The sequence below is a fragment of the Canis lupus genome, chromosome 7 (genome assembly GCF_048164855.1).
Source record: "Canis lupus baileyi chromosome 7, mCanLup2.hap1, whole genome shotgun sequence".
Classification (NCBI taxonomy): domain Eukaryota; kingdom Metazoa; phylum Chordata; class Mammalia; order Carnivora; family Canidae; genus Canis; species Canis lupus.
Genome location: NC_132844.1, coordinates 69,811,891 through 69,826,948, shown reverse-complemented (window position 1 = coordinate 69,826,948; position 15,058 = coordinate 69,811,891). Strand labels below are relative to the sequence as shown.

The 15,058-nt window shown below is 51.5% G+C and overlaps 3 protein-coding genes and 1 long non-coding RNA gene across 13 annotated transcripts in view; 1 reads left to right on the top strand and 3 right to left on the bottom strand.

Annotated features, from left to right (window-relative positions):
- Positions 1–96: 96 nt before the first annotated feature.
- Positions 97–3,439, bottom strand: ZBTB22 (zinc finger and BTB domain containing 22). The gene is made up of 2 exons (XM_072833487.1): positions 3,340–3,439; positions 97–2,662 (listed from the first exon to the last, which is right to left on the bottom strand). The coding sequence occupies exon 2, from the start codon at positions 2,591–2,593 to the stop codon at positions 671–673; it is 1,923 nt and encodes a 640-aa protein (XP_072689588.1). The 5' UTR covers positions 2,594–2,662; positions 3,340–3,439; the 3' UTR covers positions 97–670.
- Positions 3,440–4,097: 658 nt separating this feature from the next.
- On the bottom strand, positions 4,098–8,834 carry DAXX (death domain associated protein). 8 transcript variants are annotated; one of them, XM_072833449.1, is made up of 8 exons: positions 8,696–8,834; positions 7,270–7,528; positions 6,286–7,114; positions 5,946–6,160; positions 5,578–5,788; positions 4,956–5,424; positions 4,572–4,794; positions 4,098–4,360 (listed from the first exon to the last, which is right to left on the bottom strand). In XM_072833449.1, the coding sequence occupies exons 2-8, from the start codon at positions 7,474–7,476 to the stop codon at positions 4,301–4,303; spliced, it is 2,214 nt and encodes a 737-aa protein (XP_072689550.1). In that variant the 5' UTR covers positions 7,477–7,528; positions 8,696–8,834; the 3' UTR covers positions 4,098–4,300. The 8 variants fall into 8 exon arrangements, with proteins under 8 accessions (XP_072689550.1, XP_072689553.1, XP_072689552.1 ...); XM_072833452.1 differs by having other exon boundaries at positions 7,270–7,525; positions 8,696–8,831; XM_072833451.1 differs by lacking the exon at positions 8,696–8,834 and adding an exon at positions 8,406–8,590 and having other exon boundaries at positions 7,270–7,525.
- Positions 7,653–15,058, top strand: part of LOC140637210 (uncharacterized) — a 47,083-nt gene continuing 39,677 nt past the window's right edge. Inside the window, exon 1 of one of the 3 annotated variants that reach the window (XR_012034454.1) lies at positions 7,653–9,667. This is a non-coding gene — a long non-coding RNA (uncharacterized lncRNA). The remainder of the gene's footprint in view (positions 9,668–15,058) is intronic. The other 2 variants (XR_012034455.1, XR_012034453.1) reach the window with 2 other exon arrangements.
- On the bottom strand, positions 9,167–14,783 carry SMIM40 (small integral membrane protein 40). The gene is made up of 2 exons (XM_072833480.1): positions 14,487–14,783; positions 9,167–9,484 (listed from the first exon to the last, which is right to left on the bottom strand). The coding sequence occupies exon 1, from the start codon at positions 14,766–14,768 to the stop codon at positions 14,526–14,528; it is 243 nt and encodes an 80-aa protein (XP_072689581.1). The 5' UTR covers positions 14,769–14,783; the 3' UTR covers positions 9,167–9,484; positions 14,487–14,525.

Genomic DNA, 15,058 nt, shown 5'->3' with positions numbered 1-15,058 from the left:
CACCCCACCAATCCACTTCCCGGAGTACGGAGACTCCGCCTTCCCCCACCTGCGCCGGGTCCCCAGCAAACACAGAGGGGCTTTCGGTAAGCCGAGTGAAATGACCAATAAATATTTTAATCACCATTTAAAAAAAATAAGATTTAAAATAAAAACCTTATATTCTTACGTCTTCACTCCCTCCTCAATGAGAATCCAGTTGGGGTGGGGGGGGGCCCAAGGAGGAATCGGAGGGATGAGGGTAGAAATATAGGGCACGTCCTTAGGGAAGTGGGGTAGGTGCTAGGACAAAGGCCTGGTCCCCACAACAACACAAACACAAACTTCAGGTACAGACTACAACCACCTGACCCTTGACCCTGTGACTCCAGGATGCTCCATGGTCCCCCTTTCCCTCCCCCCCACCATATGCGTCCTAGTCTGGAGCTGGGGCTTCAGTGTACCCATCTGAGGGGAAGGAAGGACTTAGTTCCGGGGATACTTCGTGGGAGAGGGGCTGAGGAATGGAATGGAGTGGCTAATGGTGCAATATGGTTCCCCCTCCAGAATATATACAAGTCTGTAGAGATAAGGAAGACATTAAGTGAGGCGGGAGATCACCTGAGGGCCACGGCGGCCTGGCTCAGCCTCCGTTTCCTCAAACCGGAAAGCTACCTCCAGAGCTGCCCCTTCAGTTTGTTCCTCCACCTCCACCAAAGCCCATCTCCACCTTGTGGACGCTGGGTGGGGACCAGACCCTGCGGCTGGACTGGGGCGTGGCCCCACTTGCCTCGTCACCGCTGCCCCCGCCCGCTCCAGGGGACTCTCTCTTGAGGGGCAAGGTTGGCCCGGTGGGCCCCCCGGGTCCTGGCCCGCCCCCGCCCCCGCCCCCAACCAGGCGGTGCCTTCGCTCACAGTGTCCCCGGTGGCGCATGAAGCTGTCTCGCCACATGAACTTCTTGGCGCAGACACCACACTCGTAGGGTTTGAGGCCTGTGTGTGTCTTCATGTGCTCCGTTAGGTGGTGCTTCATCTTAAACTTTTTGTTGCACACGGGGCAGTCAAAGGGCCGCAGGTTGAGGTGCATGTTCACGTGCCGATCACGCATGCTCTTGTGTGAGAACGCCTTCCCACAGTGGCACAAAAAGATCTTATTCCCATCCCCACTGCCTGTCCCTCCGGGGGTTCCCCCAGGACCACCAGGCATGCCCAGGGCCCCTGACGACGTGCCCCCCAGGGTCACCGCCCCGTGTTCAGCCTGGTTCCCTGGTGGCTGGCCTGGAGCCTGTGAGGAAGAGGAAGAGGAAGAGGAGGACGAAGATGATGGGAAAACCAGGATCTGGTTGCCCTGCATGTCCAGGGGAAGCAAGGGCCTTGGAGGGTGGGAGGGGGCATAGGAGGAAGGGGTTGGCCCCCCTGAATCATCAAGCCCTGCTCCAGGACCCCCACCGTCATAGGAGCCAAAGTCATTGGAAGACTCACAGAAATTGACCTGCTCCTCTCCCTTGTCCGGAGGCTCAGTCAGGGTGCGGACATCACTTATGCTTAGGGTGGCCTCCCGTCCTCCCGCCTCGGGAACCCTGGAGCCACCCCCCAGCTCTTCATCTTCATCATCCTCACAGGTCAACACCAGGTCTTCCTCCTCATCCTCTTCCAGATCTGGGTCTTGGGGAACCAGGGGTGCTGGTGCTGGGCTATTTCCACCCCGCTTCACATATACCCAGTGTTTCTGTGGCATGATGCTGGGGGGTGCGTAGGTGGGCCGCCGGAGCCCAGCCCCAGGAACCACAGGACCCCTCTCGTCCCCGCCGTCATGGCACAGCTCATCTGCCTCCAGCAGCAGCTTCCCAGAGGTAGCCCCCCCACTGCCAACCACAGGGGCTGGGAATACAGGGCCACCTCCTCGACGCTCCCCGCTGCCCACCGCAGAAGCTGGAAATGCCTCTTGGGAGGAAGATGAGAAATCAGTGGACTCTCGGGGGCTGAAGTAGTTGCTGCTGCTGGGGGACTGATTCTCACTGGCCCGGCTGGAGGCATGGGAGCGCACGGAGCCCACGGTGGCAGGGACCACAGTGGCCCCACTCCCCGATGGGACCCCAGCACCAGGAACAGTGGCAGAGGTGGCTGCAGCAGGGGTGATGGTGGTGGTAGTGGCTGAGGCCCGGCCTTCGCGGAGGAGTTCAGTGCACTTATCCACGATGTGCCACATTTGGAGCACCGACCCCACTGTGAGAAAGTTGACAATGTCAGCAGCAGCCATGCTGAGACGGCCAGTGTAAGCCGAAGCCAGGACAGTCTCGAAGGCGCCTGGGTCCATGACGCTGGGCAGCGAGATGGAGGTCATGCCCTTGAGTAAAACCTGGTCGTGGAAGTAAGGGGAGGAGGCAGCCAGGACAGCACGATGAGCCCTGAACTCTCGGCCCTGCACCCGGATGGACACGTCGCAGAGCTGGCCCTGTAGCCGCTGCTGATTGAGGGACTCCAGAAGGGCACTGGTTACCTCAGGAAAGGACACGTGCACCACTGCAGCTGCAGGCAGGGGCAGTGGGGGCGGAGCCAGTGACAGAGGCAGGGGGAGTGCTGCCCCACTGGGAGAGAGAGGAGATGGCTCCATGGCGTGGAGGGAGGGGTTACCCCCCCAGCCACAGGAACAAGGGAAGGAAAAGGGCGGCCGGGGGGGTCTCTGGGAAGAAAAAGAAAGAAGAAGGATAACATTCCATAATGACACAGCCCTTCACTTTACAGTTTAAAAACATGTTCGTACCCTTTATCTGAGTAGTTCCCCACAACACCCTAAAGTAGGCATTCCTCTCAACCCTATTTGACAGATGAGCAAACCGAGGCTCAGATTACGAGATTATCCAAGATCACACAGCCAGTAACTGGCAGTGCCAGCAAACGCAGATGTCCTGATTCCAAATGCAGTGCTCCTTCCTTGGATATTAAGAGAAGTAAGGTACTCTTGGGGAGTGGGGCGCCTCTCCTCAGAACTCCCCATTTGCCTGAGCGCCTGACTTTCCCAAATCTACCTTACTGGTGTTTTGCACCCTTGTCTTGGGAGGGGGCAAGTCTGTTCCTGTACTAAGAACATCCCTCCCTCCGGATCTATGCCCCCCAGCTCTTTCGCGAGCCAAAGCCCCCCTTTGCCCCCCGGCTTACCTCTAGCCCCGCCCCTTCAAGACACGCCCCGTGGGCTTTCGGCCCCGCCTCTTCAAGACCCACCCCCGTGGCCCTCTCGGCCCCGCCCCTTGTCTACCCCCGCCCACGCTGGACCCCGCCCCCCTCTGCTCCGCCCCAAGCGCTACTTCGACCTCCTCCCCCACCCGGAAGGCGCCCCCAACCCCGCGCGTCCCCGCTTACCGGGCCGCGCGCCCCCGGGCCCCCCCGCCCCTCACTCGGCGGCCAGAGCCGCAGCCTGGGCCCCTCCCGCCGCCATCTTGCGCCGACTCCCTCCGCCCTCCGCCTCCGCTCCGCCTCCCGCCCCTCCGACTTTAAAGGTACAGGCGGGCACCCCTGCCCGTGCCACTAGGCAATACTCGGCCGACTCGTCCACTTCTCCTTTAAAGAACAGCCGCCTCATTCCACCTTAAAGGTACCAGGCCTCTTCTGCCGCTGAAGAACTCAGGACTTGGTGGTTCGGCCGAAGCACTCATTCCCCTTTAATTCTGTAAGCCTGCCCTTCCCATTGGCGAAGGGTCTCGGCCGTCGCTGCTTAGGCCCCGCCCCTGAGCTGTGGCCTTTAGTGGGCTTGCGGGATCTAATCGCCCTGCTGTCCCAGCTTCTGACAGTCCCCCCTGAAGTCCCGCCCCCTTCCTCCGGGCACGGATTGGCCAAAATAACCTTGAGTCGGCCCCTGATTGGCCTTTTTACTCCTACCGCTCGAAGTGAGAAAAGTAAAGCGAGTTTGGGAGGCTGCAGCAAGTTGATTTTTTTTTTTTTTTTAAGTGCCTGGCCGAGGGCTAGGGGAAGGTCTGAGGGCGAGGGAACTCCGGGAGGCGAGCTAAAGACAGGCTACAAAGGACAGCTCCAAGGGGTAGCCCAGGACCAAGGTTAACCCTGAGCCAGAGAACGACTGGTGCCGAGCGGTGAACGTAGAAGGACAAGGAAAAAGACAGGGATACAATAAGAAAAGAACTTTATTGTTTATTAATGTTTCTGTGTAAAACTTAAGTTTTTGTTGGTTTTTTGTTTTTGTTTTTTAAAGAAACACCACCAAAAAGGGGATTAGCTCAGTCAATCCCTTCCTCAGTCATCAGCTTCCCACCATCCTCCAAATACTATCCCAAAACACTTTGGAGGCTGGGAGTGGGAGGAGAGGCAGCTAATCAGAGTCTGAGAGCACGATGATCTCCTCTGGATCGCACTGTGTGGCCACACTCATCTGCAGGGGAGTGAGAGACAGAGTCAGAAAGCAGCGTCCGGAATATACGGAGAGGAGGAGCAGAGGAAAGGACTTATCCGAGATTAAAAATTGGGGTGAGAAAAAAAGGAAGAGAGAGGATGTGGTGTGTGCAATATTCAGATGAAAATCCTGAAACTGAACAGACAATGAAAGAGAATTAAGTCAGGGAAAAACTGCCTCCCCCTCTTACCTTGTAGGTACCAGGTCTGGAGGGCTGTGAATGAGGGGTTTGGGACAACCGGGCTTGAGATGCGCTACAGAGGGAGCTGGTCACCAGGCCATGGCTAGGAGAATCCACCCTCGTTGAGGAATCCGCAACTGGGGCCATGGAAGTCAAGGGAGAAGGTGGGCTGGGCAGAGTAGGTATCTTCCTTCCATTCTTTTCATGCACTGACCTTTGCCTTTCCACATAGCTAGGGACAGAAATGCAAATATGTAGGGAGGTATGGAGAGCCTGAGGCTAGAGGGGGAGTGTCCAGTTTCTCCCAGCAGACCCAGTTCCTCAATATTCCTCTCAGAAAGCCCCCTGTAATGTCTCCTTGGCCTCCCTATTCTTCCTCCTTGTTGTTGTTACCTGTTTCCTAATGGCTCTGCTCCAGTTTCCTTCTCCTTCCGAGACTTCTTGCAGGGGGGACAGGAATCTCCCCAGGTGTGAGGAGACACCCCTCCATTGAAGGAAGTGGAGGTGACCATGGCTGCTCCATTCTCCAAGACAGTGGTGAGAGGTTCCTCTGACTGCTTCCTGGAAGAGGAAATGTCCCTCTCCTCAGGGGAAGGGGTAGTATCCAGGGGCAAGGCTTCGATCTCTAGCTCAAAGAGCTGAGATATAGGGCTCTCTTCCTCCAGGAGTAACTCCTCAAGGTTTTCTCCATTGCTTTCAGCATCTATGCTGGAGGGGGCCAAGGGCTCTTCTGATGATGGTGACACCGTGAATTCTTTGTTTTGCTGCTCCCCCATAGACCTGCTGATCCCTTTGCTAGGTTCCAGATTCTTTTCAGTGGAGATCCGTGGTGGGGACATAGGGCTCTTGTCTCCATCCTGACCTGGAAAAGAAGAAAAGAGGGGAGAGGGAGCATGAGAACTTGGGGAAAGAATACTGCTGAGAGTAAGAGGAAGAAGGGAAGGGTCTCAAACAGGTGGTTCACATCCAACAGAATGGAGGGAACTGACACAAAAAGGAACTGTTCTTGACATACCTGCCTCCTCCTCCTCCTCCTCCTCCTCCTCTTCATCGTCCCCCTGACCTTCTTGCATCTGTTCGAGATCCTCCTCTTCTTCAGAATCTGTGGCCTCCTCTTCTTCTTCCTCTTCCTCCTCCTCTTCCTCTTCACTTTCCTCATCTTCTTCATCATCTGTCTCAGGCTTGGAGGTGGTAGGGCACTCCTGGGATGCCATTCCACTAGGGCCCTGGGGGGACAAAGGAGTTTCTGTAAGGAATCCCTTGCCCCAGAGGATCTGGTTCTCGTGTTCCTTCCACACTCTTCCCCCTCAATGACCCTGAAATCCTTGTTGGCCAGTGCAAGGAAAGGACAAGGTCTGTCTGAAGGGTTTATCCCTTCCATACCTCACCAGAATCCAAGGAGGCTTTGAGGGGGTCTGTAGAGTGGGAAGAGGTAGCTTGGGGAAGCCGAGCTCTCCTCTTCTGCCTCTCACCCTCCTCACTCTTGTCTTGCATCATTGCATATTTGGAGATGACCTCATCCAGCCGGCTCATAGCCAAGCTCCGGTTTTCTCGCAGGCGCCGGGCTAGGGCAGGATCTGACAGTGCAGGGTCAATGCCTACATGAGAAGATATAAAGTCAGAGTACTCAGCCCAAACCCTAGAAGAAGGGACTAGAGAGATGCTCCCTCCACCAAACATCTGACATACAAGGGTTACCAGTAGGCATCTCACTAATCCCTACCTGGCCTGTAGTCATCTGTGAGGTGACAGCCAAAGTTGTAGATGAGATCAAGGTGACGTCGCTCCTGTAACCTGATGCCCACGTCTCGGAAGGCATCCTGAGCCATGAGCTGGAGCTGCTGTCGGGGAAGACCAAGGCTGTGCCGAGCAGCTGCCTTCTCCACAGCCCGCAGTACATCTCCATAGTCAGGGAAGGTATCTGGCCCTGGTTTGTTGATGAGCCGCTCAATGCGCCTGTTAACCTCTGGGTAGCGGGTGCCACGATAGGGAATGCGCTGCTCTATGACACGGCCCGTCAGGGAAGAGCAGTCTTTGAGCTCACAAAGCCGCCCAAAGAGGCGGATCAGCTTACGCTTCAACCTTGCCTCCTGCAGGTATGTGGAGTCTGGGTCGTCCAATTCTGAGAGATCCAACTCTTTTTCCTGCAGCCGCCGGATCTCTGCCACATAGAGCGCTAGCAGCTGCTCCAAGCGCTGGATCTGCCGCCGGGAACCACGGGTCCTTGGTGCCTCAGAGGCAGTGGTCTCGGCATTTGTGGGGTCCGAGGAGGGGTCTGTGGGAGGGTTATTCCCAGAGGGTTCACTAGAGGTGGCAGCAGGGGCCAGGTTCAGCTTCTTCTTGGCTGAATGGGCCTTGAGAACAGTGCAGAGCTCATTAATGTAGACATAGAGCTTAGCTGGCCGGCTCTGGGCCCGGGATAGGACCCGAGAGAGGATGTTGCAGAACTCCGCCGAAGCCAAAAACAGAGAGTGGGCACGCTGCTGCCGGTTATAGAGGAATGGGACCACCTCAGGGTGGTCTGCTGTCTGCATCTTACAGAGTTCAAGGAACTGGAGGTTTCAGGAGAAGAAGGGAGGGGGGAAAGAGACAAGGGGAGGGGTTGAGAGAAAGAAGGCAAGGCGGGATTAGTGGGGAAGAAAGGACTACAGAGCCAGTCAGCCATCCCCCTCCCTGGGGCACAAGAATCTTCTCCCCTAAAGCTCACCTCTTCAAACAGCTTCTCATTCTCCAACTTGTAGCATTTCTTGCCGCCAGAACTACTGCTTCCTCCAGCCCCATGGGGCTGGGAGGAGCCAGGGGCTTCTGCCTGGGGTGAGGCCGGATTGGGGGGTGGGTGGGAGGGCCCTGGCTGAGCAGCTGCTTCATCTTCGTCATCATCATCCAGCACGATGATGCTGTTAGCGGTGGCCATGGGGGATCAAATCCCCCGGAGGAAGGAAGTGTTGGGGATTTCGGAATTCCTGCTGGAAGGGGATGGGGCCTCAGAAAGAGCCCCTCCAGCATAGCCCCTCCCTTCATCTCACACATTTTCCAATCTTCTTGGGTTTCAGTAACACCCAGCCCTGCTCAACAGTGTCCTCACTGCCTAACTTCAGCAACCACTAGTACCAGACACTTTTCTGACCTTTCACTACCTGAAACCACCTGAAAACCTTAAGTCCCCACCCCCAGCTCTACCCCTTCTGTCGAGATCCAGTTTCCCCACTATCTCTCATACTTGCCAAGTTGACTTTTCCAATCTCTCGACCACCTCCTGCACGTGTGCACTCTGGATTTCCTCGACATTCCCTCGCACAGATACCACATCCCCGTCAGCACCACCTCACCAGCCTTCCCCCTTTCGCTCTCAAACACGTCAAATCCACACCCTCATCCCATCCTGAAGGATCACCCCCAACTCCTAGACTCTCAGAGGCGAAGGAGGTTCTCTCCCAACAATCCACTCCCGTTTCCCCTCCTGGGATTATTCTCACATTCCACCCTCTGACGGGTCTCCTCAAACCGGGACGTTAGGTTGGAGAGATCTCACCTCAAGTCCCTCCCTCTCACCCCACCCGAATTCCCCCATTCTCTCTCTGTGACCTGTAACCGATTGTGAGCCCAGTACTGAGCTCTCCGGATTCCTCTCAGATCCCAACCCCGCATCCGACCCCTTCCCCCGAATGAGCTTCCCGCCAAGTCCCCCTCCCCCAGTTCAGCCCCCGGCCGCCCCATTCCCCTTCAGGGATTGGAAGGAAGGTACCACAGCTTGCACCTCAGACTCAGCGCCTGGGACTCCCCAGTACCTCTCCCTCGACATTCCCGCCCCTGCCTTCGCTCCCCGCACGGTCCGGCCCCCACCTCAGAAACGGTCTCTCGAGGCGACCCTCGCTGCTGATCTCAGAACCTCGCAGGGTTCCCTCCGCCTTCCTTCCCCCACCCACCGCAGGCCCTTCTCTGGACCGGAAGTCGCGGAGTTTCCGCCTACGGACACCTAGACGCGGCCATATTGTCGTACGGCGCCCGGCCCCCCTGAGGCAGGAAGTGGCGGTAGGCCCGCCCCCCCGCCCAGTGCCGCCCACAGAGTATGCCGCTCTCTTTCCTGTGACCAGTAGAGGGCGGGCTTGTCCCCGCAGGACGTCCCAAAGTACCTGGGGGCCGCCATCTTGCCGTACGGTACTGGCTACGCCCGAACTCGGGGGCGCCACCGACGGAGCTCTTTTCGCCCGGTGCTTCTGCGACTCCACCAATCAGAAACTTCCTGCATCCAGCCCAACCGCCGGCGGGTCGCGTGCTGGAAGGACTGAGCCACCTTTCCAAGTAGGGGAGGGGAGGACGGAACAGGACAGCTAAGGAATTGGGCCCTCCAAGACTGTGCAGGGGTGCATAGGAGAGCGAGAATCTCCTAAGAGGGAAAAAAACCCTCTTCCTTCCGCTGGGCCATTGACCAGCCTTCCGGCGCCGCTTTCCTACCTGCCAGGTACCCTTTCCGCGGCTTCATCTACTGCGCCTGCCCTTTCCTTTCTGCAGGCTGCGCGCTCCCCAGCCGCTGTCCAGCAGCTACTTCTACTTCCCCGTGCCCACACCTCCCAATAGTGAAATCATAACACATGCATACAAACGAGCACAATTCGCTACACAAATTTGTTATTATTATTATTACTATTGTTATTGACTTCGTTTTAAGCGCCTCCAAGGAACTAATGACCCACCCAGCAGGTGAGACCTAGGTGGTTCTCCGTTCCTTTCTGGTGGGGTGCCCGAGGTGCATGCAGTGATGACCTGGAGGCCGTGCCTTGTCCAGGAGCTCCAGGGCCATAGGACCGCGATGTGGAGCGGGGGCTTTGAGGAGAATCTGTGCAAATTGCCGCTGTTGGATGAAATGAGACTTGTAAAATACCTTGAGTCTCCACTGGTCTCTTCCTCTTCCTCTGGGAGAGCTGAGAAAAGAACGGGGAGACAAGAAACTGACTGACGCCCCCTCGCCCACACCCGCACCTCACCCAACTTTAAAGAGGCCGGAAGGACTCGTGGAGGCCACGTTGGGTCCAAATACGAGCTTATGGGGAAGTCACACCGGTTAACACGGAGATTCTCCTCCCCTGCGTCACATTCCACAAGTGGTGAGTATCTTGCCACTTTCTAGGACCACAGAGTACCAGAACCTCAAACCCTCACTGCCATTAAAGAATCCCACACCATATGTAAGCCTACAGTCTTCAAATTAGGGAATACGAAAACTCCCCAAAAGGGTACGCAGACTTAGGAGACATAGGAATTTAATTTACAGATTCTCGACTTTCCCAAAATTGATCTGAGTAAATGCCTGCAAGTAAAGGTTTTCTTTCTTCCGGTTCCCTTTTATAATAGACTTGCTCCCTCTTAAAAAAAAAAAAAAATGCATGCAAGCATACCTCCTTTTATTGTGCTTCACAGATATGTGTTTTTTACAAATTGAAGATTTGCATCAAGCAAATCTATCAGTACTATTTTTTCCTTTTTTCAAGATTTTCTTTATTTATTCATGAGAGACACAGAGAGAGCTGAGACAGGCAGAGGGAGAAGCAAGCTCCCTTTGGGGAGCTCAATGCGGGACTCAGGGTCACCACCTGAGCCAAAGGCAGATGCTCAGCCACTGAGGCGCCCCTAAAGATTTTATTTTTAAGTAATCTCTATACCCAACATGGGACTCAAACTTACAACCCCCAAGATCGAGAGTCGCATGCTCTATCAACTAAGCCAGCCAGGCGCCCTTATTGGCATCCTATTTCTAGCAGCATTTGTTCATTTTGTATGTCTGTGTCACATTTTGGTAAGTATTGCAATATTTCAAACTTCTTCATTACTTTTATATTTGTTACCGTGATCTGTGATCAGTGGCTTTTTGGTGTTACTATAGTCTTAGTTTAGGGGGACCACAAAAATGACACCTATATAAGACAGCGAACTTAATAAATACTGTGTGTTCTGACTGCTCCACTGACCAGCTGTTTCCCCATCCCTCTCCCTCTCGTCAGCTTTCCCTATTCTTTAAGACATAACAATATTGAAATTAGGCCAATTAATAACCCTACAAAGACCTTTAAGTGTTCAAGTGAAAGGAAGAGTCACCTGTCTCTCACTTTAAATCAAAATCTGGAAATGAGGGATCCCTGGGTGGCGCAGCGGTTTGGCGCCTGCCTTTGGCCCAGGGCGTGATCCTGGAGACCCGGGATCGAATCCCACATCGGACTCCCGGTGCATGGAGCCTGCTTCTCCCTCTGCCTGTGTCTCTGCCTCTCTCTCTCTCTCTGTGACTATCATAAATAAATAAAAATTTAAAAAAAATTAAAAAAAAAATCTGGAAATGATTAAGCTTGGTGAGGAAGGCATGTTGAAAGCATGAGATAGGCTGAAAGCTAGGCCTCTTGTGCCAAAAGTCAGGATGTGAGTGCGAAGGAAAAGTTCTTGAAGGAAATTAAAAGTGCCTCTCTGGTGAGCACATGAATGATAAGAAAGAAAAACAGCCTTATTACTGATATGGGGGAAGCCTGAATGGTCTGGATAGAAGTCAAACCAGCGACAACACTCCCTTAAGCTACAACCTGACTCTCAGAGGTCCTAAGGCTAAGAGAGGTGAGGACGCTTCAGAAGAAAAGTTTGAGGCTTGCAGGGTTGGTTCATGAGGTATAAAGAAAGAAGCCATCTTTGTAACATAAAAGTGCAAGATGAAGCAACGGGCACTGATGTAGAATATGTAGCAAGTTATCTAGAAGATCTAGCCGAAATAAGTAATGAAAGTGGCTACACTAAACAACAGATTTTCAGTGTAGATGAAACAGTCTCATATTGGAAGAAGGTACTATCTAGGACTTCAATAGCTAGAGAGAAGTCAGTGCCCTGGCTTCAAAGCTCCAAATGACAGGCTGACTCTTGTTAAGGGCTAATGCAGCTGGTGACATTAAATTGAAGCCATTGCTCCTTTGCCATTCCAAAAATCCTAGAGGCCTGAAGAATTATGCTAAATCTTCTCTGCCTGTGCTCTATAAATGAAACACCAAAACCTGGATGACAGCACATCTCTTAACAGCCTGGTTTATTGTTAATGCCTACTGCTCAAAAACAAAGACTCCTTTCTGTTAGTGCTTATTAAAAATGCACCTGGTCATCCAAGGGCTCTGATAAAAATGTACAATGAGATTAATGTTTTCATGCTTGCTAACACAGCACCCATTCTGCAGACCATGGATCAAGGAATAATTCTGACTTTCAAGGGTTATTATTTAAGAAATACATTCCATAAGGCTATCATTGGCATACATAATAATTCTTCTAATGGATCTGGGTGAGGTAAATTGAAAACCTTCATGAAAGGATTCATCAGTGTAGATGCCATTAAGAACATTCATGATTTATGGGAAGAGGCCAAAATATCAACATTAATAAGAGTTTTGAGAGAGTTGATTTCAACCTTCATGGTTGACTTTGAGGGGTTCAAGACGTCAGTGATGTCAGTGGGGGAAGTAACTCCAGATATGGTAGAAATAGTTAGAGAACTAGAATCAGAAGTGCAGCCTCAAGATGGGACTGAATTGGCTGTAATCTTAAGATAAAACTTCAAGAGATGAGGAGCTGCTTCTTGTGGATGAGCAAAGAGAGTGTTTTCTTGAGATGAGATCTACTCCTGATGAAGATGCTAAGATTATTGAAATGACAACAGAAGACTTAGAATATTACATAAAGTTAGCTTATAAGGCAGCAGCAGGGTCTGAGAGGATTGACTCTAATTTTGAAAGTTCTTCTGTGGGTAAAGTCCTATCAAACAGCATCACATGCTACAGAAAAAATAATTTGTGAAAGGAGTAGTCAATTGATGTGGCAAATTGCATTGTTGTCTTATTTTAAGAAATTGACACAGCCTTCAGCAACCACTACCCTGTTCGGTCAGCAGCCAAAAGCATCTAGGAAAGACTTTTCACCAGCAAAAAGATTAAAACTCCCCAAACACTCAAACGATGTTTGGCATCTTTTAGCAATAAAGTTTTTTTGGTTTTTTGTTTTGTTTTGTTTTGTTTTTGAGAGAGAGTGCATGCATGCGCATGGGGAGGGAAAGAGAGGGAGAGAATGCCAAGCAGGCTCCACACCCAGTGCAGAGCCCAATGCAGGGCTCCATCTCATGACCCTGAGATCAAAACCTGAACAGAAATCAAGAGTCAAATGCTTAACTAACTGAGCCACCCAGTTGCCCCATAATAAAGTATTTTTCAATTAAGATATGTATATTGGGTTTTTTTTGACATAATGCTATCACACACTTAATAGACTACACTATAGTGTAAACATGACTTTTATATGTACGGGGAAATCAAAAATGTTCCTTTGACTTGTTTTATTGCGATATTCACTTTATTGTGGTCATCTGGAATCAAACATGCAAATTTCCAAAATATGCCTGTAAATCATGAAATCTTACCTTGTCTTAAATACAGAAACATATAGTGGGGCACCTGGGTGGCTCAGTCGGTTAAGCATCTGACTCTTGGTTTCGGCTCAGGTCATGAACTCAGGACCCTGCGACCAAGCCCTGCGTCGGGCTCCCTACTCAGCGGGGAATCTGTTTCTCCCTCTCCCTTTTCCCCTCCCCGCAGATTATGCTTTCTTTCTCACTGTCTCTCAAATAAATACATAGAACCTTTAAAAAAATAGCCTATTTCTTTCATCAAGGTACCATAAGCACCACCTTTCCTATCTCATTAAAAATGTACTTCTAGGGATCCCTGGGCGGCGCAGCGGTTTAGCGCCTGCCTTTGGCCCAGGGCGCGATCCTGGAGACCCGGGATCGAGTCCCACGTCGGGCTTCTGGTGCGTGGAGCCCGCTTCTCCCTCTGCCTGTGTCTCTGCCTCTCTCTCTCTCTGTGACTATCATAAATTTAAAAAAAAAATTAAAAAAGTACTTCTAATTTTTTAAAAAGATTTTATTTATTTATTTATGAGAGACACAGAGGCAGAGACACAGCAGAGGGAGAAGCAGGCTCCCTGCAGGGAGCCCAATGCGGAACTCATCCCAGGACCCTGGGATCATAACAGGAACCAAAGGCAGACACTCAACCACTGAGCCACCCAGGTGCTCCTAATTTTTAATTATTTTAAAAATATGTGCAATCTTTATGCCATTTAATCAGTTCTGTCCTCATAATAATTGTGATATGGAGAAGTTCTAAAAAAAAAAACTGCTGTCCGTGGTCACAAGAAAGGAAAATACTTTGCATTTCAGTTAATATATATATATGTATATGCAGGGAAGTATGATAGATTGGTCAATAAAAGACTTTCACATATAAAAGCCTAAAATTGTCTGTAGGGAAGTGGACTGATAATAGGTGTTTGAGGAGAAAAGATTCATGAAAGAAGGAAAGGAATAATCCCAATTGTTAAGAGCTTGTTTATCTTTAAAAAAAAAATGGGTAGTGGTGACTATCCGGTCACTTTGATATTACCATTCCCCTGGACATTTAAAGGGTAATATGTTTTATTTTTAAATGTAAATGTTTTGGGGGTGCCTGGCTGGCTCAGTTGGTTAAGTGGCTGCCTTCCGCTCGGGTCATGATCCCAAGGTCCTGGGATCAAGTCCCACATTGGGCTCCCTACTCAGTGGGGAGCCTGCTTCTCCCTCTCTCTCTGCCGCACCCCCCCACTTGTGCTTTCTCGCTCTCTGTCAAATAAATAAAATATTTTTAAAAAGTGAATGTTTTTAATATGCCAGAAATTACATCCTTGAAACAATTTTAATTTATGATGAAGATTTTTAGATGGCTCCTTAAAAATATGCAAGAAGTACAAACTTTTTCAAAATTATTTTCCAGAGTATAGGTGCAAAAAAATTTAAGACAGCTGTTCTAAGCTATCCAAGTGTCCCCTGCACAGCCCCCAGCAGTCCCATTTCCCTCTTGCCTCCCCTCTCACCTCTGTAGCAGGGGAAGAGAATATTTATAGGAAAGGTGGTCACAATTCCAGCTCCTCCTCCTTCTGAGGTGTTCTCAGGAGCCAGTCCCCAAACTTTGTCCATGGTAGCAGCCACAGCAGCTTACAAACAGCCTCCAGTGTCAGTAGTGTCAGGATGAGAAACAGGAAGACAAGGAAGGCTTTGTCCAAGGCCCTACGGAAGGGACTCCTTGGAGGACAGGGACCCTGGGCAAATGCCAGGAACACATCCTCCTCGTCCACATCACCTTCCTCCTCAGCCATACTAACTCATAGTCTGAGAGCTGACAGGATCAGGGAAGACTGGGATGGAAGCCCTTGCTCAGCAAATCGAGGATTAAGGGGCATGGCCACAGCAAGTCTTACACCTGCTGAGCCTGACCCTAATTCCCCCACCAAAGAGAGAGAAAGGAGAGAGAAGCCTCTGAGCCTTTGAAATCATCATATGATCATCCAGTGCAATGTGAATGGTCCAGACTAAATGATACATAAAGGCTGTCCACCTTTACTGTAACTGTGACCTGTCAACTGAAGGCCCAGCTGAGAGCTATGCA